Source organism: Ylistrum balloti, unplaced genomic scaffold (assembly GCF_031769215.1).
Source record: "Ylistrum balloti isolate Yb309-2 unplaced genomic scaffold, AGI_CSIRO_Ybal_v1 Utg369642, whole genome shotgun sequence".
NCBI lineage: Eukaryota > Metazoa > Mollusca > Bivalvia > Pectinida > Pectinidae > Ylistrum > Ylistrum balloti.
In genome coordinates, this window is record NW_026781902.1 from 791,955 (window position 1) to 817,271 (window position 25,317).

The following is a 25,317-nucleotide window of genomic DNA, read 5'->3' on the forward strand; positions in this document are numbered from 1 at the left end:
CTTTTTTTTTAAAACACAACTTCTGCTTAACGCCTTGGCAGATTCCATTCAAATTTGGCCTGAAACATCATTGGGGTGGAGAATTACTTCTTAGATTCAGGAAGTTTATTCAACCCTTAGGGACCTAGGGTTGGTGCCCAAAAAGGTTAGTTAGACAATACTTTTCTTCAAAATGCTACTTTTCCTTAATACTTGAATGGATTTCATTCAAATTTATCTGAAACATTTGTAGAGGTGGGCAATTAATTCTTAAATTCAGAAAGTTGATTTGATCCCCTAGGGACTTAGGGAAGGGCCCCAAAAGGGGAAGTTAAACAATATATCGCTTCAAAATGCTATTCTTCCATAATGCTTGAATGGATTTATACCAAATGTCTGAAATACCACCGTGGGAATTAGTCAAATTTGTCATACCACCATCTGCTAATTCTGTGGTTTATCCATCCATTCATCGATTGTCAGATGACCATTGTTATAAATAGCTTTTGTATCCAAAACAAAAATTATAACATATCACGTGAGAAATGTATGACTGATATTGATCTGCGTGGCTGAATGCATTCTATTTGGATTTTGAATGTTTAATTTAAAATGTGATTTTTGTAAGTATATCAAGATTTTTTTAAATAGGACAAAGTTTGATCTGACATGGTCCATCCATTACGAACTTTGTTTTATCTCAAGATCTAATTCTTGTTCAACAAATAATTTTGAATTTATTCCATAAGGTTTATTATAAATCAATCCATTTGGCAAAGGGTAGATTGAAATTTTAAGTAAAGTAGTTTTAATGGTGTGATTTTGTCTCCAGCATGTTCCAGGACTGTGGACCTTCCAACACTGACAAACTCAGCGGTGTGTCACCTGAAGACTGACTGTACCAAACATGAGTGCTGTATCTACAGTGATCTGGTAGACAGGTCGTTCCACACCTTTATTGACATTGACCCCTGTAGAGAGGAGATGACTATCGGCATAGACAACTTCCAACGTGTAGTGTCTCTGATTGGGTATGAAGGAGGTAAGCAGTTTACTATTATAAAAGTTAGGTAATCTGTGATTGGCTTAAAAGGCAATACACAAATAACATGATTTTTGATTGGACACCAAGGGGAAGGCAAATAACATTCACCCTATGTGATTGGCTACAAAGGGATAGCTAAATGACATCACATTATCAAAACCTGAAAAAAGTTTTTAAAATAGAGAACATTTGGCTAAATGAAGAAAGTCTGTAACATTGTCCTGTTAGAAAAAAATGGTCGAAGAGAGAAACAAAATAGAAAATATCTTAAACTCTTAAACTGAGAAAATCAGAAAAAAAATGAAAGAAGAAAAAAAAATGATGACTTTTTGTTGGATATTCATAATGCAGATGACAAATAATACATAGCTATCACTTGTAAGTTCTCCTACCAAAAAAAATTGAAAAAAAAATTGAATATTTTGTGATATAGTAATATTGTTATTCACTTCCTTTCTTTTCCAGGTGTTGAGGAACATTTCTGGATGGCAGGAGTTATCCGACTTGAGTAAGATCTTTAACCATGATTATTGGCCACGTATATTATGCATGCAGATTTCAAGACAAGACGTACATAAGTCTGTTTGTAAAACTATTGTTAAGCTGATTATTGATTGTGAATAGATAGTTTTTTAAATGATATCAAAAACATTCACAGAATGTATATTGAAATATCATTGTCACAGTGGACAATAGTTTGATAATTGCATACTTTACAAACAATATTGAAATCAAGAGAAGGGGGTAATTGTCAGGAAATGATTGTTTCTATTTCAGCTATGAGGTGTATGATTTCTACCATGAGCAAGACTTCCTGGTATCATTGAATGTGAGTGTGTGCTTTGATGCTGGTAACTGTGATATGGAAATTGTTGTGCTGGACAACACCAGACTCCCTAAACCTTTGTGTACCTGGGACAAAGACTACTACATACAAGGTACTGTTTCTATGGGGGTCACGATTTATTTGGATTATTTCATTATTTTACCCTATTCTTGGCAAGAGTTCAGAGGTTCCAAGTCTGAATATTGGTTTGGTCTATTTTACATACAAGATACTATGCTTTTGTAGATCAGAAGTCTTATGTATTCTTTTCTTATTTAGCCATATTCTTGATTGGAATACAGAAATTCCAAAAGATAGAATCTTTGTTAAACTATTTGAATTCCTCTCAATATCCCTGTAAATTGATCCCTTCAGTAGCTCATTATAGTATGACAGTACAAAAACATTATTGAAGATGAAAATGGTTTACAAGAGAAAAGGGGAGAATAGTAAAGTGGAAAATAGTGAACTGATTGGTGGTGTCCAAATATCTCAGTTTTTTTTAAACATCACAGTTTAAACTGTCCTGTTATTTAGAAATAGGAATAAGTAAAAGAAGTGAAATTAGATAGGTTTTATTATTGTTAGTCAACTTGACGAAAGAGGAAATACATTCAAATGCAACTTTCCAAATAATTATATTCATGGATATATGAATGTCATTATAAGATTTGGTTGTCAAAGTCTATTGTAAAAGGACAGTAATTGAAAAGATCCCTTAATTAATTTTTTCTTGTATTTTCACAGATTTCAAATTGTCAACATGGAAGCAGGAGAACAACATTGGAGTGGGAGACAGTTTACCTACTTGGGCAGTGTTGCTGCTGATGGAGAAACTACGCCTTGCTAGCTACTTGGAGGACCCTATGTGTGCCTTGGGAACTGGACTGTATGATAATTCGGATCCTGCACTAGGCTGGAGTAAAGGTAGACCTTACAAAGTTATACCTCTGTTGTGGTTTTCTTGTGACAAACCAGATGTGTTAGTCTTTTGAACATTGAGATTATTTTCAGTTCCAAACAGCTTTGAATAATCTATCTACATTCAGATACATTCAGCTACATGTGTATAGCAAGTGGTTTCTAGTAGGAGGTTCTTCCCAAATCAAGACTTCAAAAGACCAGTTTGAATCTGCTATAAAGATTGCTTGGGATTTTGTCTTTTCCTTTCATTTTGTGCTCTTTACCTATGTTCGTTTGTGTGCCTCTGTGAAGCTGTTGTGTCCTTGGGCGAGGCATTTCACCCTAGTTTCTGTTGGTGGCTTGTGATGGGTCTCTTGTATGTTGTTTAGTTAGCCACCAGCTACTTCAAGGATACCCAGCCTCAAAATGATCCTGGCAATTCATAGGGCAACAAACACAGCAAACTTACAAACCTGCTTTGCCTGTTCAATCTTTCTTACCCATTATTCATAATTTTAATAATATTTCCTTAGGTTCCGGCCCTGATAAAGTCTGATATGATTCAGGGGAATGGATACAGAAATTTTTCAATAACATAACTTAAGTTTGTTTGATAAACCTGAGGTTCTTGGTAATGAGTGTGTCTCTGTAAGCTATTATATACAGAATTTATTTGTCCTATTGTAATTTTCTACCATTTGATCATATCTATGATTTTTCACAGCTTGTCCTTTGACCTTGACCTTGCCTGACCTTGCTGAATCATCGGCTATCAACTGTCATCTGACGGAGCTGTGTACAGCGGTTGAATGCTGTGTTACCTCTGACCTGGGAAGAAATTTCCATGTATACCTTCAGTTGGATGGGTGTCAGTCTTACTTAAACCTGGGTATTGATAAGTTCTTCACGAATGTGTCGCTTACCACTTTTACAGAATGGCGTAAGTAGAACAAACATTATTTAAAGTGTGCAAATATCTGTAGGGTTAAAATTTTATCTAAACTTACTTTCCAATTTCAAATTTTCGCCCATGGATTGATGATGAAATTGATTTATCAAAGGAAAATTGTATAGGATGTCAATTCTTTGCTGAAAAAAAAACTGGAGATGGAAGTGTTGTGTGTCACGGATTAATGTTCTAGCTCAGGAATGTGTCTGTTTGATCTATGGTGTGACAATTATTTTTTATCACCCCAGCTGCTGTAGAGTTTATTTCTTAATTATTGATGTGATTGCAGGACAGGTTGTTTTTTAGTGAAATGTTTCCAAACATAAAATAAGTGCTTGATTTCAGTTCTCATGTTATGTAAAATTTGATTTTCAGGACAAGAACAGCACTTCTATCTCGGAGGAATTGTACGACTAGTGTAAGTAACGCTGTCAGAAAAATTTCTTTGTGAAATCACAAATCAAAGTTGTGCTCATTGATTGCCCTGAAAGTAATTGATATGGCATGTTTCTAAGTTACCAATAGTGGGTTACTGACCTCTATCCTGACCATTACAGGTATACAATTGACCACTTTGATGATGCCAAGGAGTACCTGATTTCCATGAATGTTAGCATCTGTAGTGAGAGTGACCAGGTGTGTGAAGATAATCACCTCGTTCTGGCTGATGTTCGTCTACCTATACTGCCATGTAGTTGGAATCAGTCCTTCCTACAGCCAGGTGAGTTTAACTTAATTTGTAAACATTCAGAGGAATCTGTTTTAACAGATATGTTATTGTCCAAGTGATTCTAATTTAACATTGTTTGTAAACATCCAGGTTAGTCTGCTTCAAATTAATTTGCAAACCTCCAGGTGAATCTGCTTTAATTGATTTGTAAACATCCAGGTGAATCACCTTTAATTGATATGTAAACATCCAGGTTAGTCTGCTTCAAGATAATTGCAAACCTCTAGGTGAATCTGCTTATTTGATCAGTAAACACACAGGTGAATCACCTTTAATTGTTATGTAAACGTCTGCATGAGTCTGCTATAAATTGATTTGTAAAAATCCAGGTTGATCTGCTTTAATTGATATGTAAACATCCAGGTTAGTCTGCTTCAAATTGAATTATAAACATCCAAGTTAGTCTGCTATAAATTGATTTGTAAACATCCAGGTTAGTCTGTTTTAACTTAATTTGTAAACATCAGGGCAAATCTAATATGTATTGTTTATATGACTTTGGTGTATTTTCATGACAAAGACTTCTCACTGGTGACATGGCTGGGTGATAACATGCTCTCTACTCCACTGACTGGACCTGACTTGTCCAAATTGTTTGTGGACCTCGGACTGTCCTGGTACAAATTATCAATACCATGTATGCAGGCGACCTTTGGCAACAGCGTCCCAGGAACAGACGGCTGGGTTAGAGGTAATTGAATGTTTGTCTCTGTGCGTGGATAACATCCTATCTCCCCAACAATAATTCCTACGAGTGTATCAGTCCACTGGGAAAAAAATCATGCATTTATATTCTTAAGAAAGAAATAATAATAACACAACATTTTGATAGCCAACTGTTCTTAATGATTCTCTAGCTGAAGTAATAGTATTCAAGAGTTATTTTTTGTAGGTTGTACAGCATTAGAAGATTTAGAATTTTTTTCATATATCAATGCATTTTCCTTTTTTATTTACAGATTGTCCAACATCCATAAATGTGTCTGAGGTGGCCACTTACAACACAGACTGTCTGCTAGCTGATGGTTGTAATTCAATTCAGTGTTGCATGACTGGAAGTGACCTTGACTATGCTTTCCATGCTGGTGTAGACATTGATGCTTGTGAGAATCAACTTGTCGTCACTCTGGAGTCCTTATCCATACCAGTGCTTTTCTCTAGCTTCAGTTGGGGTATGTCTGCATCCATAGAGTTCAGTTCAGTGTCAATTTCAGATTTTTGGGCCTCACTTTCCCCTGTCAATTCTACCACAAGAGATGTCTCGTCATTTACAGCTTTTCTTTGTTCTGTACTAGTGCATCTCATGCACTGTTTTACTTACAAAAAAAAGCAATAAATATTTGGTTAACAAGTACACACTGGAAATGTTAAGAATTTCATGTAAAACTAATTTATTGTCTCCATACAGAGTTATGGGACTGTTTTAATCTGGCAGAAAAGAACATGTTTTCTTGCAATACTCTGTTTTGTTCAGGTAATAAAACTGAACCTTTTAATTGACAGATATATTCAGCTGATTAATGAGGAATTTATGATATTTCAGGAGAGAAAGTTGACTTCCAGCTACAGGGTGTTGTTCGGATGAGGTAAGCATGGTACCCTGACATCATTAGGATGCTAAAACTTGTCAGGATTTTTACAATTTTTACTTCCATATTTTGCAAAAATAAACAATTTTAAAACAGAAATTTCAAATAGGCATCATTTTTATCTTAAATCAAATAATAACACAAGAAAAGGCATGTTGGTGTCCAGGATGTTCTTTTAATTTTCACAATATCGTGATATTACTTACATCACTATAACTGGTATCCTTCTAGTCTTCAATGATGAGACAGTAAGGAAAAATGACATCCCTACGGGATGACTGATGCGGTATATAGATTTGAAGCATTACCACACTTTTATTTTTTTTGATGTGACCTTTTCTAATTTTGAAATATTGAAATTATAAATTACAAGATGCATGAAGTTTCAACAGTTTGGTTTAATTTTGTTTAATGTTGCTCTATGGTCTATCAGGGAAGATGTACTCTTGAATTTGAATTCAATGAGTTTAAGTATTTAGAACTACTGGATGCAGTTTCAAGTTTCCAAGCACTTAATTTGATTTTCATTTGAAAAAAAATCACTTGACAAAACATGTGTTTGATTATTACATGCTGACTATATTTTGGACGATAAATCAAATGCTGTGATGTTATGCAGATTGGAGATTTACCGTCTAGTAACCGAGGGTAACTACGAAGTCACCTTAGATCTTATGGTGTGTACAGAGAGTGCCGGGCCCTGTGATCTGATTGTGAATGTCTTAAACCAAACAAAACTGCCAATCAAGTCATGTGACTTCACAACAGGATTTGCAGCGAAAAATCCATGTGAGTTCTTGTCAATTTATGTTATTGGCAAAATTCTTGCTGTGAAAATTTTATCGATAATGTGTAAAAAAAAATTAACTATGTTTTTTAACTTGTCTGCCCCAAGTAAGGGCCAAGCAAGCTTACGGCATACTGTGACGTCAGCCATCTGTCCTGCAATTTTTTTCTACAAATCACTTCTTGTCATGAACAACGGAGGATTTTGATCAAATTTGGAAAGAAACATCATTAGGTATAGTGACCTCAGTTTTTCTGTTCCCAAGGGACCTGAGGGGAGGGGCCCCAAAAGAAAAGTTTAGCAATCCTTTTAATAATTTTCTTCTGTGGGAATGATTGGTTATAAGCATCGTTAGGTGAAAGGAAATCAATTTTGTGTAAACACTGGGTCTCAGCTCTTGGGGTAGGGCGCAACAGCAGAAATAAGCAAATTCTTTTCAGTCCTATTACTTCTTTTGGAATGAATAGATTTTGATCAAATTTAGTTTGTGGTATAATTGGGTGAAGGGGAATCAATTTTTTTCAAATGGTAGGTCTGGACCTCCTGAGATGGGAAGTATGTGGGCCAAATAGGGGAAAAGAGTAAATTTTTATTCCTACTCCTCCTGTAGGAATGATTAGATTTTGACCAATTTCATTTGAAGTATACCTAGTAATTGGATGAAGGGGAATCAATTTTGTATAAACAATAGATTTGTCCTCCAGCAGGATGGGGCCCAATAGAGTAAATTGAACAAATTCATTAAAATCCTACTGTTGGACTGATTCAATTTTATCACAATTTGATCTCAAGGATCCTTGGTTGAAAAGAATTTGGTTTTGTATCAATGGTGTATCTGACCCCAACCCTGCTTTCTCCACCCACTTTCACAAATTTAAACCAGGTTAGCAACACAGGCCCTATGGATCTCTTTTTTATGTATCATTTCAAACATTACATAATAATTTCTTAAAGGGAAAAAAGGAAAATTTAAAATGGTAAAACTGTCACTACTCTGCTTTAGTAGTTTGCCATTCCTTGACTATAGTAAATTTTACTTGGTAATAGACTTGTACTTTCTTTGGCCTCCAAAGAAACATTATATTGTTATATTCTTATTTACAGTTTTCTCACTGACTTCCTGGCTCACGGAAAAGAATCTGGACCCTGCCTTATCTCCCCTGCCAGACTACATCTCCTATCAGCTGCTGGAGGATCTTAAAGTAGCCCATTTCATGATGGACTCACCTTGTAACCAGTCAACTGACATGTTTGCTGGGGCAACTGATGGATGGAGTGATGGTGTGAATCAGCTTAATTAAATTTGAATTTACGAATACATAATGCTTATATTTAAGATTAACATTAAATTAAAGGTCGTATTTTATTTTTTTTCTTCTGGTGAAAGGGAGATTCAGGTAAAAATAAGCTGTGTCAAAATTTCCTCCTTTATAGTAAAAAAAGCAAAATAAGATCAGTAGGACTGAACAACCCTGGTCCAATAATCGATTTAAGAAAACAGCTAAGGTGTACAGTTCTTTGTGGAACTTATCGCAAATTAGATATGGTAACCAAGTGACTGTACACATAAAAATACTCTAATTTGGTAACTAGACTCCTAGATAAATGAGATAAATCATCAATTAGTGACATGTACTTTTTCTGACTTTAATCAGGTATTATAAATCCTAGTAAGCCAGTGTTTATTGACTTTCATACATAACATCTTTATCTTGTAACGAGTGTTTACCTGGCAGAAACCCCATACACATCTTTTGTAATTTCAGTAGAAATATAAAATGCTTTATCTTGTTTTTAGGTCATCTGACCCGAAGGGTCCGATGACCTATAGTCATCATGCTTCGTCCGTCGTCGTCCGCCGTGCGCCGTGCGCCGTCCGCCGTGCGCCGTCCGTAAACTTTACATTCAAACGACTTCTTCTCAAATACTAGAAGGTCTAGGGGGCTAATACTTGGCACAGAGGATACTGGCATGGAGCTCTAAGTTTGTTCAAATGAATGACCTTGACCCACTTTAAAGGTCACAGGGGTCAAATATGTTAAAATCTTTAAACAACTTCTTCTCATTAACCAAAAGGCTCAGAGTGTAGATATTGGGCCTGTGACATGCTGGGATGAAGGACTACCAAGTTTGTTCAAATGAATGACCTTGACCCACTTTAAAGGTCACAGGGGTCAAATATGTTAAAATCTTTAAACAACTTCTTCTCAATAACCAAAAGGCTCAGATTGCTGATATTGTGCCTGTGGCATGCTGGGATGAAGGGCTATCAAGTTTGTTTAAATGAATGACCTTGAACAACTTTCAAGGTCACAGGGGTCAAATATGTCAAAATCTTTAAATAACTTCTCAAATACTAGAAGGCCTAGGGGGCCCATAGCATGCTGGCATGGAGCCCTACAAAGTTTGTTCAAATGAATGACCTTGGCCCACTTTCAAGGTCACAGGGGTCAAATATGTTAAAATATACAAAGGACTTCATCTCAATAAGCAAAAGTCTATGAGTGCCGATATTGGGTCTGTAGCATGCTGGGAGGAAAGGCTACCAAGTTTATTTAAATGAATGACCTTGAACAACTTTCAAGGTCGCAGGGGTCAAATATGTCAAAATCTTTAAATAACTTCTTCTCAAATACTAGAAGGCCTAGGGGGCTAATACTTGACCCATAGCATGCTGGCATGGAGCCCTACAAAGTTTGTTCAAATGAATGACCTTGGCCCACTTTCAAGGTCACAGGGGTCAAATATGTTAAAATATACAAAGGACTTCATCTCAATAAGCAAAAGTCTGTGAGTGCCGATATTGGGTCTGTAGCATGCTGGGAGAAAAGGCTACCAAGTTTATTCAAATGAATGACCTCAACCCACTTTCAAGGTCACAGGGGTCAAATATGTTAAAATATACAAACGACTTCTTCTCAACAAGCAAAAGTCCATGAGTGCTGATATTGGGCCTGTAAGATGCTTGGAGGAGAGGCTACCAAGTTTGTTCAAATGAATGACCTCAACCCACTTTCTAGGTTTGGCTTGCTTTTTGTCAGATGACCGTTAAGGCCCATGGGCCTCTTGTTTCCTGAAAGCCAACCGAACTACTTTGAATAAGAGGTGTTTTTGACCCAATGGGCTTATTGAAGGATAATTACAATTAATTATCTGATTCTTTCTTTACAGACTGTCATGTTATTGCCTCCCTACCAACACTGACTGGCTTAGCTACAACCTGTTACCTTGGTGACTCCTGTAGCGATGTCCAGTGTTGCATGATGGTTGAACGTATTGACACAAACCTCTTTGCCTCACTAACTATGGACCCCTGCAGAAATTCATTGAAAATCCAACTGGAAACAATAAAAGTGGACATTGATCTTCATTCCTTTGATTTTGGTAAGTCAATATTTCTATCAACATTTGTCCAGATGTTATGTGTCCCCTAATCAGCATACCTGTACATTAGTGGCTGCTGACCTGGATATGTTTGTTTTCAGTAAATCAATCTTATTCTGTATATCATCTTGGTCTGTAACAGCATCTTCTTCATAAGAACCATCAATGGATCATTCCAGTTTCTGTAAAGATTCTTATGATGAATTATCATCAACTATATTCAAATAAATATCCAAGACCTACTCTGTGACTTATTTTGGCTGAAATATTACAGGGTTTTTCTGGAAAGATTTGCATGAAAGTCTCTTGATTTAAAAAAAAATCTTTAATACCTTGACTCACTTTAAAGTTGAAGTTATCCAATGTGTTCTTATAAGTTCATGAGAACCTTTAATACATTACTTCAATTGATTTTACAGACCAATTCTTTTAGCTTAGATTAGTGAAAATGAAAAATATTTAATTACAAAAATACAGAAAGAAACACCTTATGTTTGATTGAATATGTTTACAGGTCTGGACCATACTCTGTCTCTGTATGGACCGTTTCAACTTGTGTGAGTATTTGTATTGTTGTTTTGAATTTATAAAACAAAGCTTTTTCTACAATAAAAATTACTGAATCATTGCTTTATTTTAAAACGAAGTTCTGCAAGTATATTTGAAGATCATAGATGAATTATTTAAGTAACATGGCTTATACTTTACATCAGGATTACTGATCAAAAGAAATTGCTTTAAAGTTTTAATCAAGAGATATCTTAAATCAATTTGATATTTAAATTTTCATTTTAACATGACATTGTTTGTAGGTACGAGGTAATAGACCAACAGATAGAGAGAAAGTACTCCTTCAATATGAGGATTGAGGCTTGCTTTGAGGTGTCTGGTCCGTGTGAGAAACAGGTTACCGTGTTTAATGACACAACAATCGACAAACCAACCTGTAATCACACAGCTGGCTTCTACAACTCCTGTGAGTACAGTGTCAGCCATTATTTGTGTTACAATATTCACTAATCAATAAGTCTATCTTAATATTACCATATTTATCCACTAAATAAACCTATTGATATTTATATGAATATTCATCATTCAATAAGTCTATGAATATTCATCAATCAATAAGTTTATGAATACATCCATATTCATCCAGCATATAGGCCTATTGATATTTATATGAATATTCATCAATCAATTAGTGCTTCCTCTTATCTTTTTTATAACTTTAACCTGAAATACCTCATACATGGAATTTGTAAAAGACTGAATCTTATTAGCAATTTGCATCACTATAATGCATAATATGTATTTGGTTTTCACTAGAATATTATAGTAACGATGATCGATTAAGAAAATATATAATTGATCATTGCATCAGATAAAGTTAGATGGTAAGATAATGGACTGTATCCGATCATCGTTCCTTTGGTAGAAAATTACAATAGATGACTCCCCAATGTGAATCCTTTCAGCATTCTCCCTGACGAGTTGGATGAATGATAGAGGTCTTGATGTGAATGACACTTTTTCCTCGGCCCAGAGTGATGAGTTGATACGAGACTTACGATTGGATGACTACATGTCTACAACGGAGTTGTGTGACTATTCTGCTAAAAAGGAGGAGGTAGAAATGTATGGCTGGATCAACGGTAAGTCGTGGCGGCTGGAATAGAAATAACTTCATTCTGGCAACGGCTGGAAATTTATTTTTAAAGGGATTGGTTTTATATTGTTAGAATGAATTAATTCCTAGAATATGATATAAAGTATGAAAATCCCTTAAGATTATTGAATTTTTAATTTAAAATTTTTGAGTTACTTGGCTAATTACTATTACTAGTTTAAGATGTTAAATTTTCATTCTAATTTCACAGATATATAACAAATTACCTAGTACCAATAATTTTGAAGCAATTTTACAGTTATGTGATATTGAAAGCATCTAGTACAAAGAACAGCTGTTTTTATCTGGCTGATTGTGGATATTTTGTCTCTTCTAGATTGCACTAATTTCACCACCAGTAATATGTCCTACTTGGCCAATATCTCCGAGTCAGTTCCGGCAGTTTGTCAAGTTGTGGATACCTGTAATGGCCTCACCTGCTGTCTATACGCTGAAAGACTTCAACGAAGTTTACGTGCAGTTATTACTCTTGACACCTGTACCTTTACTCTGAGAGTGCAGCTGGAAAATCTCATACAGGAATTAGACTTGCTTAACTATCCATGGGGTAAGAAAAACCATAATGAGGCCATTCACATTTGGTGTAATTTGAAAAGTTTTTATGTCAGACCATTATAACTTAAAATTAAAAAAAATATACTTTGTTACAGCATAATTTATGGACAATTTAATTCTTTACTTAAATCATGGGACTGTACTTTGAATTTCTATGTATTTTATTCTGCATAGGAAAACATTTTGATACAGATAGCATCATTGAATGTGATTTACAATTGATTTGTTTTTAATGCCAAACAGTTAATTGACTTAATTGTCTCCCTTGGGAAATTATCATAAACAAGGATAGATAAGCTTTCAATATTAAAGTGATATGAATTACTTCATTTTTAACTTCTAAATTGGTTTATGTGCTAAAGATTTGTTACAATTTTTGTACAGGAACACTTGCAGAGATTCAGTTGCATGGTGTCTTTATATTAAGGTGAGAGTAAAGGAATATTCCATTACATCAGGTCAAGGTCAAATAACTTTCTAACATATCTATTTCTAGATAAATGAAGGTCAAGGTCAGCCATTTGTTCAAGACCATGGATACTGTTGATATAATGTGAACGTTTCAATGCAAAGGACAAAGCGGAAATTTTATGCTCATAACATTGACAAATTGAAAAAAGATTTGAGTTATTGTTGTCAATAAATGAAATAAAGGATTTGTGTTTTGATTGTTGAATTATTACAACTTTTTTTGTCTGGGTTATAGCTACTCGGTGATAAGTATTCCGAGTCAGAAGAGGTTTTCTTTAAATGCTGACATCAAGTTGTGCTATGAACAATCCAATTGTAAATATGATTTTGAAGTGCTCCACAACACTTACCTGGAATATGAAGTGTGTGATCCAAGTATCCCGCTCCCCTTCCAAGGTAGGATACCATCATCTCACCAGGTGTCAAACCATAATATTACATTATTGTAAACTCAAACAATAAAAGTTAAAGATGTACAAGTCTGCTTGTCTCATTAAATCTTCATTATAATGATGTTTACTTCAGGGAAACTCAGTTGGGATTTATTCTAATTTTTTTTGGAGTCATATCCCTTGTAATTTAAAGTTTGTAAAAGCTCTGTTAAATGAAACATGCATGAAGTCCTTTTCATATTCATTTATCAGTCTTTATGGCAAGAAATAATGCAGCTGTTACATTGCTATATATGTTGTTAATATACCAAACCTTATAAGGACAATGTTTATGCTTCAGGAATGACGTTTGATTTCTGGAGAAGAAATGAGTGTGCGGCAGTGTCGGGATCTGGAAGTTCGTATTAATCTCAGTCATCAATCATCAACACCTGTCATCAATGACCAAAACATCTAACATCTTACAGTCATCAATCATCAACACCTGTCATCAATGACCAAAACATCTAACATCTTACAGTCATCAATCATCAACATCTGTCATCAATGACCAAAACATCTAACATCTTACAGTCATCAATCATCAACATCTGTCATCAATGACCAAAACATCTAACATCTTACAGTCATCAATCATCAATGACCAAAACATCTAACATCTTACAGTCATCAATCATCAACATCTATCATCAATGACCAAAACATCTAACATCTTACAGTCATCAATCATCAACACCTGTCATCAATGACCAAAACATCTAACATCTTACAGTCATCAATCATCAACATCTATCATCAATGACCAAAACATCTAACATCTTACAGTCATCAATCATCAACACCTGTCATCAATGACCAAAACATCTAACATCTTACAGTCATCAATCATCAACATCTATCATCAATGACCAAAACATCTAACATCTTACAGTCATCAATCATCAACACCTGTCATCAATGACCAAAACATCTAACATCTTACAGTCATCAATCATCAACATCTGTCATCAATGACCAAAACATCTAACATCTTACAGTCATCAATCATCAACACCTGTCATCAATGACCAAAACATCTAACATCTTACAGTCATCAATCATCAACATCTGTCATCAATGACCAAAACATCTAACATCTTACAGTCATTAATCATCTAAAAATCTACTCACTAAATTCCAACCACCATTACCAAACATCCACATACCAAACATCCACATACCAAACACCCTCATACCAAACATCAACATACCAAACACCCTCATACCAAACATCCACATACCAAACACCCTCATGCTAAACACCCACATACCAAACATCCACATACCAAACACCCTCATAACAAACATCCACAAACGACACATCCACATACCAAACATCCACATACAAAAAACCCACATACCAAAAATCCACATACCGAACACCCACATACCAAACAGCCACATACCAAACACCCTCATACCAAACATCCACATACCAAACATCCACATACCAAACACCCACATACCAAACATCCACATACCAAAAACCCACATACCAAACATCCACATACCAAACACCCTCATACCAAACATCCACATACCAAACATCCACATACCAAACACCCACTTACAAAACACCCTCATACCAAACACCCACATACCAAACACCCACATACCAAAAACCCACATACCAAACACCCACATACCAAACATCAACATACCAAAAACCCACAAACCAAACACCCTCATACCAAACACCACCTTACCAAATACTAACATACCAAACACCCATATACCAAACACCCTCATGCTAAACACCACCTCACCAAATACTAATATAGCAAACGCCCACTTACCAAATACCGCCATATCAAACAACCACATACCAAAAACCCACATACCAAACACCCTCATGCCAAACACCGCCATACCAAATACTAACATACCAAACACCCTCATTCCAAACACCCTCATGTTAAACACCACCTCACCAAATACTAACATACCAAACACCCTCATTCCAAACACCCTCATGTTAAACACCACCTCACCAAATACTAACATACCAAACACCCACGTACCAAAAACTAGTATACCAAACACCCACATACCCAACACCCTCATGCTAAACACCACCATACCAAATACTAACATACCAAACACCCACGTACCAAAAACTAGTATACCAAACACCCACATACCCAACACCCTCATGCTAAACACCACCTTACCAAATACTAACATACCAAACACCCACGTACCAAAAACAAGTATACCAAACACCCACATACCCAACACCCTCATGCTAAACACCACCATACCAAATACTAACATACCAAACACCCACGTACCAAAACTAGTATACCAAACACCCACATACCCAACACCCTCATGCTAAACACCACCTTACCAAATACTAACATACCAAACACCCACGTACCAAAAACTAGTATACCAAACACCCACATACCCAACACCCTCATGCTAAACACCACCATACCAAATACTAACTTACCAAACACCCTCATACCAAACACCCTCATACCCAACACCCTCATGCTTAACACCTCTATGCTAAACACCACCTTACCAAATACTAACATACCAAACACCCTCATTCCAAACACCCTCATGCTAAACACCTTCATGCTAAACACCACCTCACCAAATACTAAACATCAAGAGCTATAGCAGTTATTAAGCACAAATCACTAAACACCTGTCACTTGTTTTCATAAACCTCCAAATATAGTCATCAAACATCGGTCATCTAATTCCAACCAACAAATTTCATAATGATATAAATGAAACAAATGTGAGTCTCTCTTACCTAGTTTCTGTCTATTAAACTCTTTGATTTAAAAGAAACTATTATATTAGTTTATTTTGACGGCAAGAACTCAACCTGATGTATATATATTTTTAGGTCATCTGACCCTAAAGTTTTATCATAATTAATCACTGTATAAAAAAAAAGAAATATTCAGGTGTTTACTTTGTACCCATGTACCTGCAGGTTGTTCTGGTAATCTGACAACATACGGTGCTGCTAACTGTAAGATGGTGGAGTCATGCGGTGGAGTTGACTGTTGTATGAGTATGAACTTTATCCCTGGCGCACGGCGAATCAGGCTGACTTTTGAGACAGACAAGTGTGCTGACACGCTTTCTTTCAGCCTTGAGAACAAAGCATGGACCAAAACTCTCAGTGCAATCAATGGTAGGTCCAGATGGGAAGCAAGAAGTCATTTTGATGTGAATAATTGCCTTATGCTATTTTGACTTCAGAAACTGCAGATGTTTGCACTTTCCTATAATGTTCTATTTTTTTCTTTTTTCTTAGGTGTCAAACATTCAGAAACAATTGGCGTGAAACCATCCTTCACGTTGAACTACACTGTCACAGAGATTGGAGCCAGTCAATTCAGGATCAGTCTTTCTTTGGAAGTGTGTGAATTGTATGGAGAAACTTGTGAAAGTCATGACATCATGACCAACACATATCTCACTTACTCTTCCTGTACTCCAGCTAGGCGCCGCCGACGCAGAAGAAGTGCCATTCAAAAACGGGATGCTCAGGAGTATGTGAATCTTTGAGTCTTGCATGGCCTTAAAAAATCATTGTCTAAACTTTCCTTAATGGCAAATTTCTTTTCATTCAGGTATCAACAATTTGTGAATTGTGTATGGTGACACACTGTCCTCCCGTCCTGTGATTTAATCCTGTTTGTCTTGAGGTTTTTAATCCAAGAATTTTTCCTGCAAAATCTCTTCTTTTTCAATTTATGATTCAGAGATAGTGGACTGCTTGAAAGACTTTCTACCTGTGGTCAGGTGTCAGTTTGATGATCCTTCAATTATTGATACAGAGTTTCTTTGTTACGTAATGAATTAAGAAAGATTTAGGAGTATATTAAAATACAAAGCATTTGTAACATACCCGGTAAATACATCTGCAGTTACTCTATGGTGTTGTTACTTGATTTATTTTTCAGACTGGATGTTTCAGACCTGAATGGTGGTCTGAAGATTCTTCGAGATAGAGGTGCCACTGAGGAAGAGTATGATGTATTTATAGAACAAAATCTTGTCTACGTGGTAAGGATTCTATTTATAGAACAAAATTTCATCTACGTGGTAAGGATTCTATTTATAGAACAAAACCTCATCTACATGGTAAGGATTCAATTTATAGAACAAAATGTCATCGTCGTGGTAAGGATTCTACTTATAGAACAAAATCTCATCTACGTGGTAAGGATTCTACTTATAGAACAATTTTAAAATCTCGTCTATGTATATGTTGTGTTGGACAAAAAATTGTGTGTGTCTATATAATGTTATGGAAGTGTTAATGCTTTATTTGCAAGGTGAAATTTCCTGGTGGTAAGTATAGATTAAGTTGGACAGGAAGAGTATTTGCAATTTTTTCCCAAAGTTGTAAATTTGTTATGTTTCCTTGAAGGAAAATATATAAATTTGATGGAAATGGGTATGCTGTGCTGGACCAGAATTTTGTGCACTATTTTTAACAGAAAGTGTGTATGTAATATTGGATAAGAAGTGTACATGTACGTAGTAAGGATTTTTTCTTTGTTGGACAGGAAGCACAAGAACTTGCTAACCTAGAAGGAGCTGAAGTGGGAGATGATGACAATAAAATTGGGATTAAGTCTGCCATCAAAGCCATGGGCACAGGCAACCCCCTCACCATAACAACCACAGGAAGATTGGAAAGTGAAGTTACCATACAAGGAGGTAAGTTTAAAATATCACCACAAGAACATTGTTTCCTTAATTATTTAAATAATTTGGATTTATTTAGCAACCACTGGAAGATTGGAAAGTGAAGTTAACATTCAAGGAGGTAAGTTTCAAATATCACCACAAGAATATTATTTCTAAAATTACTTGGGATCTGCCTATTACCCTAAATGGTATGATAGTGGACAAATGAACATCATCACATCAATAGATTTTCCAAATGGGTATGGATTTTATAGAGGAGAGTGAGATTTAGTAGGAATTAAAGCAGGATAATTCAATGTCATAATCACATTTTAAACAGACCTGAACTGATGGTTTTGTTTTCTTTTTATTTAGTTAATTGGTCAAGACATCACATAGCTATTTGGTTAAGAACACTTAAGACTGATATGCAATATGGCAAATAATTACTTCATAGACAGATATGGAATTTAAATGTGAAATACATGTTATATTTATGTCAGTTTTAAGATATTTATACTTTCTCCATGACCTGCCTTCTATTGCTGTAACTTTACTGCTGATTCCAGCATACATTCAGGGATTATAAACCAATAATTTTTTTCCATATTAGGTGATGCTATCACAGGAATGCTGGGGAAAGTAAATGATATTGCTGGTCATGCAGAACAAGCTTTTGTCGCGGGCCAGGGTCTATCACAAGAAGGTGTTCGTATGCTTGGTCGTAAACTTGCCTGTATGACTATCGGGGATCTTGAGGCTATGCTAGATACCCAGAATGTGGACCCCTTTGAAGTTGCTCAGCTGATGAAAGACTTGAATGACTTGGGGAAGGCTTTGGTTTGTATCAAACTTCTCCCATAGCTGTTTTAATTTGTAGACTTAAAATATGTATGATAATGTTAATTAGGCCATCTGACCTAGAGCTATTGTGCTTCATCTGTCATGGTGCATTGTCCTCTGTATAAACTTTCAAACAACTTCTTCTCAATAAGCAAAAGCCCCAGTGTATATTAGGCCTGTCGCATGCTGGCATGAAAGGCTACCAAGTTTATTTAAATGAATGACCTTGACCAAATTTTAAAGATCACAAGGGTCAAATATATTCAAATCTTCAAATGACTTCTTAAAAATTAAAAGATACAGGCTATTTATATTGGTTCTGTAACATGATTTGATGAAAGGGTACCAAACTTTTTGACCGTGACCCACTTTCAAAGTCACTTGGGTCAAATGTGTTGAGAACTACAATTTCTTCAAAAAGCAATTGGACCTTGGTCATGTTATTACTGTAGTAGTGTGTATAAGGAATAGGATTTCAAGTTTACAGAAATTTACTTTTTATGATTCTTTGTTAGCTGTAGAACAGATGAGCGATTCAGGCCCATTGGGCCTCTATCATATGTGTGAAATTTTATCAAAACAATAGATATTTTCCTGTTCTAGTACTCTGACTTTATCGAGAAGTTATTCAGTGACTCAGAAGGAATCTTCAAATCATTTGATGTGACGCTGAAAGGAGATTTCAGTTTTCCAAGACAAAGTATTGAACTATTCAGCTTTTCTAAGTTCTTCCTGGTAGGAGGACTGGTTCCTATGACATTTGGTAAGTACCCTATAAAAACATTAAGTACCTTGGGGGATTAGTGTTTGATTTTTGTCGGTACTCTTGTCCATTAATTCATATGTCCATAAAATATCAAAAGTAGCGTGAGTTGACCTGTTGATGTATAGTTACCTTTATAATCAAGTGTCTGCATAATGGTATATTTTTCGAAAAACTACGAAAATATCTTATTTCAAAGTAGCTTTAGAAACATTCAGCTATAACTGTAGGTACAGCAAGACAGTCCTCATTTAGAATGGAGTTCTAATACTATTGTTACCATTGTAAAAATATACAAATGTTGATTTAAGTGGTTTGAGGGTTTCTTAATTAGAAACATTTTGTCCAAAAATCTGTTGATATATACTCAATAGACATATCTTAATGTAGATTACTCATTTGATTTTGAAAGTGAGCATTCCTAAATCAAACATTGAATCGTTGAATGTTTTGCTGAAATCATCCCAACTTGTAAAAATTTCAACTATTTAAACTGTCTGTAGTCTTATATTTCTTGATTTTCTTAAAAAGAATAAATGTACATTTATGATTTTGTGTTGTCAGGTTTTGGTGCTGGTGGTTACTATGGGATGAAGTTTGAGGTTGGGGCCAAAATAATGGACATGGCAGCAATATGTGGCGTAGAGCCATATGGAGGACTGACAGTTTGGGGTGAGCTAGGTGTTGGCTTTGGCCTGGTTGGCAAGCTACGTCTTCAAGGAAACCTTATGGATCTGCGTTTCCCTACTACAGCTGAAATTGGTTTCAAGAAGTTTCCTATAGATGTTAAGTAAGTATATGCTAGTAGCAATGGACTGGCTCTGTGTTTAGTCATGCTTTCTTGTATTGTGTCATGTTTTGTGGGCATTTATAAAATGTGGTGATTCTTCACATATCACTGAAGATAAATGTGAAATTTTGGGCCCATCAAATAAATAAGTCATTGTGACCTATATTTTGATTTCCAAAAGTCTAGAACAAACTTTAGAATATGATTCTTTTACTGTTTCAGATATGATAGTAAAAATACGTTCATGTGGATAAATGTTTGGAAGTGTATCAAATATGTTAAAAAATAGTTTTAATGATTTTAATAAATGCTGTAATGGTTATAAGCATTTTTCTATTGCTTTCATAATTATTATGATTGGTTTAAAACATCCCCGAGAAAATTGATTGTCAAAAATTATTTTGTAGTTTTTCATGTTCTTATGATATTCTAGTGTTAAACATCAGATTAGTGAAAGTTTTCTCATAATAATGTATTTTGTATTGACAGATTGATAATGTATCTTAAATTGACCCCGATCACACTCAACCTGTATGCCTTGGTGACATTGGAGATTGACCTTGCCTTCATTTCCTTTACTAAGACATTGTTTAAGACCAGGCTGTTCACCTACTCCACACCAACCATCTCGAAGAAACTCATTGACAATACAAAGGAAGACCCAGATGATTCTCCACCACAGATCAAAAGTTTCACTGGTGATGGCAGTGGGGTAGGTTGAGATCAAAAGTTTCACTGATGATGACAATGGGGTAGGTTTAGGTCAAAAGTTTCAGTGATGATGGCAGTGGGGTAGGCTGTGATCAAAAGTTTTACTGATGATGGCAGTGGGGTATAGGTTTAGATCAAAATGTTTCACTGATGATGACATTGGGGTATGTTTAGATAAAACATTTCACTGATGATGAAATTGGGGTAGGTTTAGATCAAAAGTTTCACTGATGATGACATTGGGGTAGGTTGAGATCTAAAGTTTCACTGATGATGACATTGGGGTAGGTTGAGATCAAAAGTTTCACTGATGATGACATTGGGGTAGACTGAGATCAAAAGTTTCACTGATGATGAAATTGAGGTAGGTTTATATCAAAAAGTTTCACTGATGACTACAAAGGGATAGACTTTCATCTTTTTAACAAGGGTAGGCTAATTGATAAGTTTATAAAATTTCACTGGAAATTTAGAATGCGGTTGATAAATTATCTGAAATTCTCGTTTTTTTATCTGTACCCACTGTTTTTTTTCTTTGTGTTAAGTACTTGATGATTGAATGCTTTTTCACTTGATACATTTGTTTACTGTTCAAGCTGTCAAATTTGTTTGTGACTGATTTAGAAGGAGTTTTTACCTATAAATATATTGATGGTCTAAAGGTATATCAATTGTTTAAAATACCTTGTGTTCAACTTTCAGGAAACAGGTTCCTGTTCAGTCCATCAATTGTCTGGGCGAGATTATACAGAACCAATGGTAGAGATCTCTCTCCAGGCCGATGACGACAAAAGTGAAGTCACCATGACGTTAGATGTGGGTACTGTGGCTGGAGCGAAAGATGTGATGGAAGGCAAACCACTTGGAGGACCCTTAGTTCAAATTGAAGAGGTGTGTTTACCTTGGCAAACTGCTTGGTAGATCTTTATAACAGTTTTAGCTGGTATTGTTTAGTTTTCTTTCTACCTGCACTGAACCATTGTTCTCTGAAAGGTTTCAATTTCTGTTGTGATAATTGGTCACTATTCGCAGGTTTTCAGGATTTGACTATGGCTTGTTAGTGTTTGGTTAGATTTTAAGCCAACCCTCTGATGATGGTGAGCTTTTTAATGAGTCTTTACGTCCCGTTGGAAATTTAGTTAGTTTTATACAGAGAACTCTCGAGATATTCATGCCCTGTAATTTTTTGAAGGAGCATATAATTTTTGAGGTCCATTCTGTCGCATCCTTTCCCAAATCAGTGTTTAATTTTGGAAACCTCTGAACAGATTTGGTTTATATTTAAACCAATGTTAAAACAATCAGTTGTCTGACCTGATCAGAAAAAAATTGTTGGGTCATTTCCTCCTAAACCTGTGAACTGATTTCAAAGAAATTACGCAGGAATGTAAGGGACTATGAGTAGATTTGCATTTGGGTTGCCATGGTTTTGATATAATGTGCCATAATTCTTAGTCCTGTAGTTGATTTCATTCAAGCTTGATCAGGTGCTAAAGATAATTATAGCCTATAGTTTGACATATTAGGTGCTTCAAATCTGTTACCATGAAACAGTCAAAATTATGATATTATCTGATTAAGCTGAAATTGGTAGAAAAAGGTTTAGGGGAATGACAAATATAATGTGCTATTTTTGGAAAATGGTCAAAAAAAGAAATGGTTGCCATTTGGTTTCCATAGTGACCAAACGAAGGCCTCTTGGAGCAATCTTGTTCAGACAACCTCTCCTAAACTATTGTCTATTAGAGGTTGGGGAGTATTAGTCAGTCATCCTGCCAGCAATTTTTGTTATCGCTATTTCTTGGATTTTGATGGTTAAATATTGTTTTAATAATTCCTATTTCCTAAAAAGAACAGGGAAATATCTGACTTGATATGCAGGTTTCCCTAGTTCCAGTTTGTGCCCATTCTATTTTCATCTGCTCAAGAAAACAGAATGGCAGACCAAAGACTATCTTTTTGAAAGTTGAAGTTTGTTATTGCTTATCCTGGAAATTATTTAGATCTTTTCATATGTGGCATTCCCTCGTTATCAAATTTAATAGAGAAGGGGAAAGAAGGGAAAAGTAGAGAAAAAAAGTCAGAATTAGAACCAATAAAGATCAAGAACCTATAAAGATAATTCAGTCTTTAAATTTGAAATAATGGTAGAAAACTTATACATGTACTAAAATCACTCCAAAACAGAACAGTCTGTCTTCTTCCATTTTTCATATTAACTTTAGAAATTGGAATTCTCTTTTATTTATTTGAGTTAGTTTTTAGAACTTTTGGTTAGTATGCTTACGATTATTTATCTACAGACAGAATATTCTTATTATGTACAGAACATGATCCAAATTATTTCACATTAAAGATTCACCTTTAAATATGGACTTTTATTCTCAGCGTATGAATCCTACTGGTCTACCATTGAATTTCACTGTGACTGTTGCCAATGACGCTGGCACAGCAATCAAGGCAGTGTGCTGGATTCCAACTTATGATGTGACCATCCCGGGAGGACAATTCCGTGCAGATTTCTCATCCAGTAGTAATCCAGAGGACATGAAAGCATCTGTGGTTGTATTTGACGATTCGTTGATTGATTCAGCAGAGGTATCCATTGGATACGGACGTGAAGTTTACGGTGACCAAGTCCTGATGTGGGAGGATGTCAACCTATACAAGAGATTTCATGATGTAGATATAAGTAAGTTTACGGTGACCAAGTCCTGATGTGGGAGGATGTTATCCTGTACAGGAGATTTCATGATGTAGATATAAGTAAGTTTACTGGGACCAAGTCCTGATGCAGGAGGATGTCAACCTATACAAGAGATTTCATGATGTAGATATAAGTAAGTTTACTGGGACCAAGTCCTGATGTGGGAGGATGTTAACCTATACAAGAGATTTCATGATGTAGATATAAGTAAGTTTACTGTGACCAAGTCCTGATGTGGGAGGATGTCAACCTATACAAGAGATTTCATGATGTAGATATAAGTAAGTTTACGGTGACCAAGTCCTGATGCAGGAGGATGTTATCCTGTACAGGAGATTTCATGATATAGATATAAGTAAGTTTACGGTGACCAAGTCCTGATGTGGGAGGTTGTTATCCTGTACAGGAGATTTCATGATGTAGATATAAGTAAGTTTACTTGGATCAAGTCCTGATGCAGGAGGATGTTAACCTTTACAAATGCATTGATTTCTTTGGCCTTCAAGAAGAAATTTGGTCTTCAAAGAGCTCAGAATGAAGATTAGAAGTTTTAAAAAGATTTAGTATTCTGTTCTCTAGACTGACAAATCTGTTTCCTTGTAGGCAATGATCCACTTAACATCAAGGTACTAGGTTTGTTTAATGGTGGTCGGTTTGGACGTTTGATTGGTCCAGTGTTCATGGAGCTGAATCAGATCAACACAGTTGGGGACTGCATGCGACAATGTGCCAACTACCCAGACACCAAGTGCCTTAGTATAAACTTTGACTTCGGTACGAGTGGCCATTGTGAACTCCTGGAGGCTATTGAAGGACATGATCATAAAGTGTCTGTGGTGAGTTGTATCGACTTACTTTCAACCTCAGCCCACAACAAAGGAAGGGAGTTGATAACGTCAGACTGCCTAGTTACACAAAAAAAATTCTTCAAACTTTGCATGATATAATCTCTTTCTTTTTATGCTTCATTGTGCATTTTGAAATTTTGACAAATATTTTTGAGTAATGCTCCCTTTGATGAAAAAACAATGGTCTACAATCTCTGAACAGTAATGACCTATGTTTTAATCTTTGACCTTTGACCTATGTCTCAGTCTTTGATCTCTGACCTGTATTTTTGTCAATGAACTCTTACTTGTATTTTAGTCTATGAACTCTGACCTATTTTTTTGTCTTTGAATTCTGTCCAATCTGTTTTAGTCTGGGCTGTACTCCCACTATGAGAGACTAGGAATTGGACTTGCAGTTGAGTTTTCCTACAGCGGTCTCTCACTGCTTCATAACATGACAGTCTACTTCAACTTGCGCCTTGTCAACGCATTGGAATACATGAATATAATCTCCACCGAGGCAATCCTATCGGATTTCACACCTCCTGAACCAGGTAAATATCAACATCATACTTTCAGGCAAAGGTACATTCAATAATGTATGTAGTAATGTGAGTCGAACATTCAACATATCAGATAACCAGAATGAGCAATTTAGTTTTGGGATAC

At 35.6% G+C, this 25,317-nt stretch overlaps 1 protein-coding gene across 1 annotated transcript in view; it reads left to right on the plus strand.

The window, feature by feature from the left end:
• LOC132554742 (uncharacterized) overlaps positions 1–25,317 on the plus strand; it is a 182,423-nt gene that overhangs the window by 115,227 nt on the left and 41,879 nt on the right. Inside the window, exons 132-163 of the mRNA XM_060219054.1 lie at positions 812–1,021; positions 1,490–1,532; positions 1,802–1,962; positions 2,598–2,777; positions 3,478–3,693; positions 4,078–4,120; positions 4,260–4,423; positions 4,953–5,123; positions 5,392–5,604; positions 5,976–6,018; positions 6,641–6,810; positions 7,913–8,089; positions 9,980–10,192; positions 10,707–10,749; positions 11,005–11,168; positions 11,668–11,844; positions 12,196–12,426; positions 12,819–12,861; positions 13,141–13,301; positions 13,638–13,694; positions 16,293–16,496; positions 16,620–16,857; positions 17,272–17,374; positions 17,881–18,034; positions 18,618–18,844; positions 19,451–19,610; positions 20,175–20,400; positions 20,890–21,112; positions 21,814–22,002; positions 23,500–23,803; positions 24,422–24,654; positions 25,019–25,202. Of these exons, the coding sequence (XP_060075037.1) occupies positions 812–1,021; positions 1,490–1,532; positions 1,802–1,962; positions 2,598–2,777; positions 3,478–3,693; positions 4,078–4,120; positions 4,260–4,423; positions 4,953–5,123; positions 5,392–5,604; positions 5,976–6,018; positions 6,641–6,810; positions 7,913–8,089; positions 9,980–10,192; positions 10,707–10,749; positions 11,005–11,168; positions 11,668–11,844; positions 12,196–12,426; positions 12,819–12,861; positions 13,141–13,301; positions 13,638–13,694; positions 16,293–16,496; positions 16,620–16,857; positions 17,272–17,374; positions 17,881–18,034; positions 18,618–18,844; positions 19,451–19,610; positions 20,175–20,400; positions 20,890–21,112; positions 21,814–22,002; positions 23,500–23,803; positions 24,422–24,654; positions 25,019–25,202 (5,325 nt within the window). The remainder of the gene's footprint in view (positions 1–811; positions 1,022–1,489; positions 1,533–1,801; positions 1,963–2,597; positions 2,778–3,477; positions 3,694–4,077; positions 4,121–4,259; positions 4,424–4,952; positions 5,124–5,391; positions 5,605–5,975; positions 6,019–6,640; positions 6,811–7,912; positions 8,090–9,979; positions 10,193–10,706; positions 10,750–11,004; positions 11,169–11,667; positions 11,845–12,195; positions 12,427–12,818; positions 12,862–13,140; positions 13,302–13,637; positions 13,695–16,292; positions 16,497–16,619; positions 16,858–17,271; positions 17,375–17,880; positions 18,035–18,617; positions 18,845–19,450; positions 19,611–20,174; positions 20,401–20,889; positions 21,113–21,813; positions 22,003–23,499; positions 23,804–24,421; positions 24,655–25,018; positions 25,203–25,317) is intronic.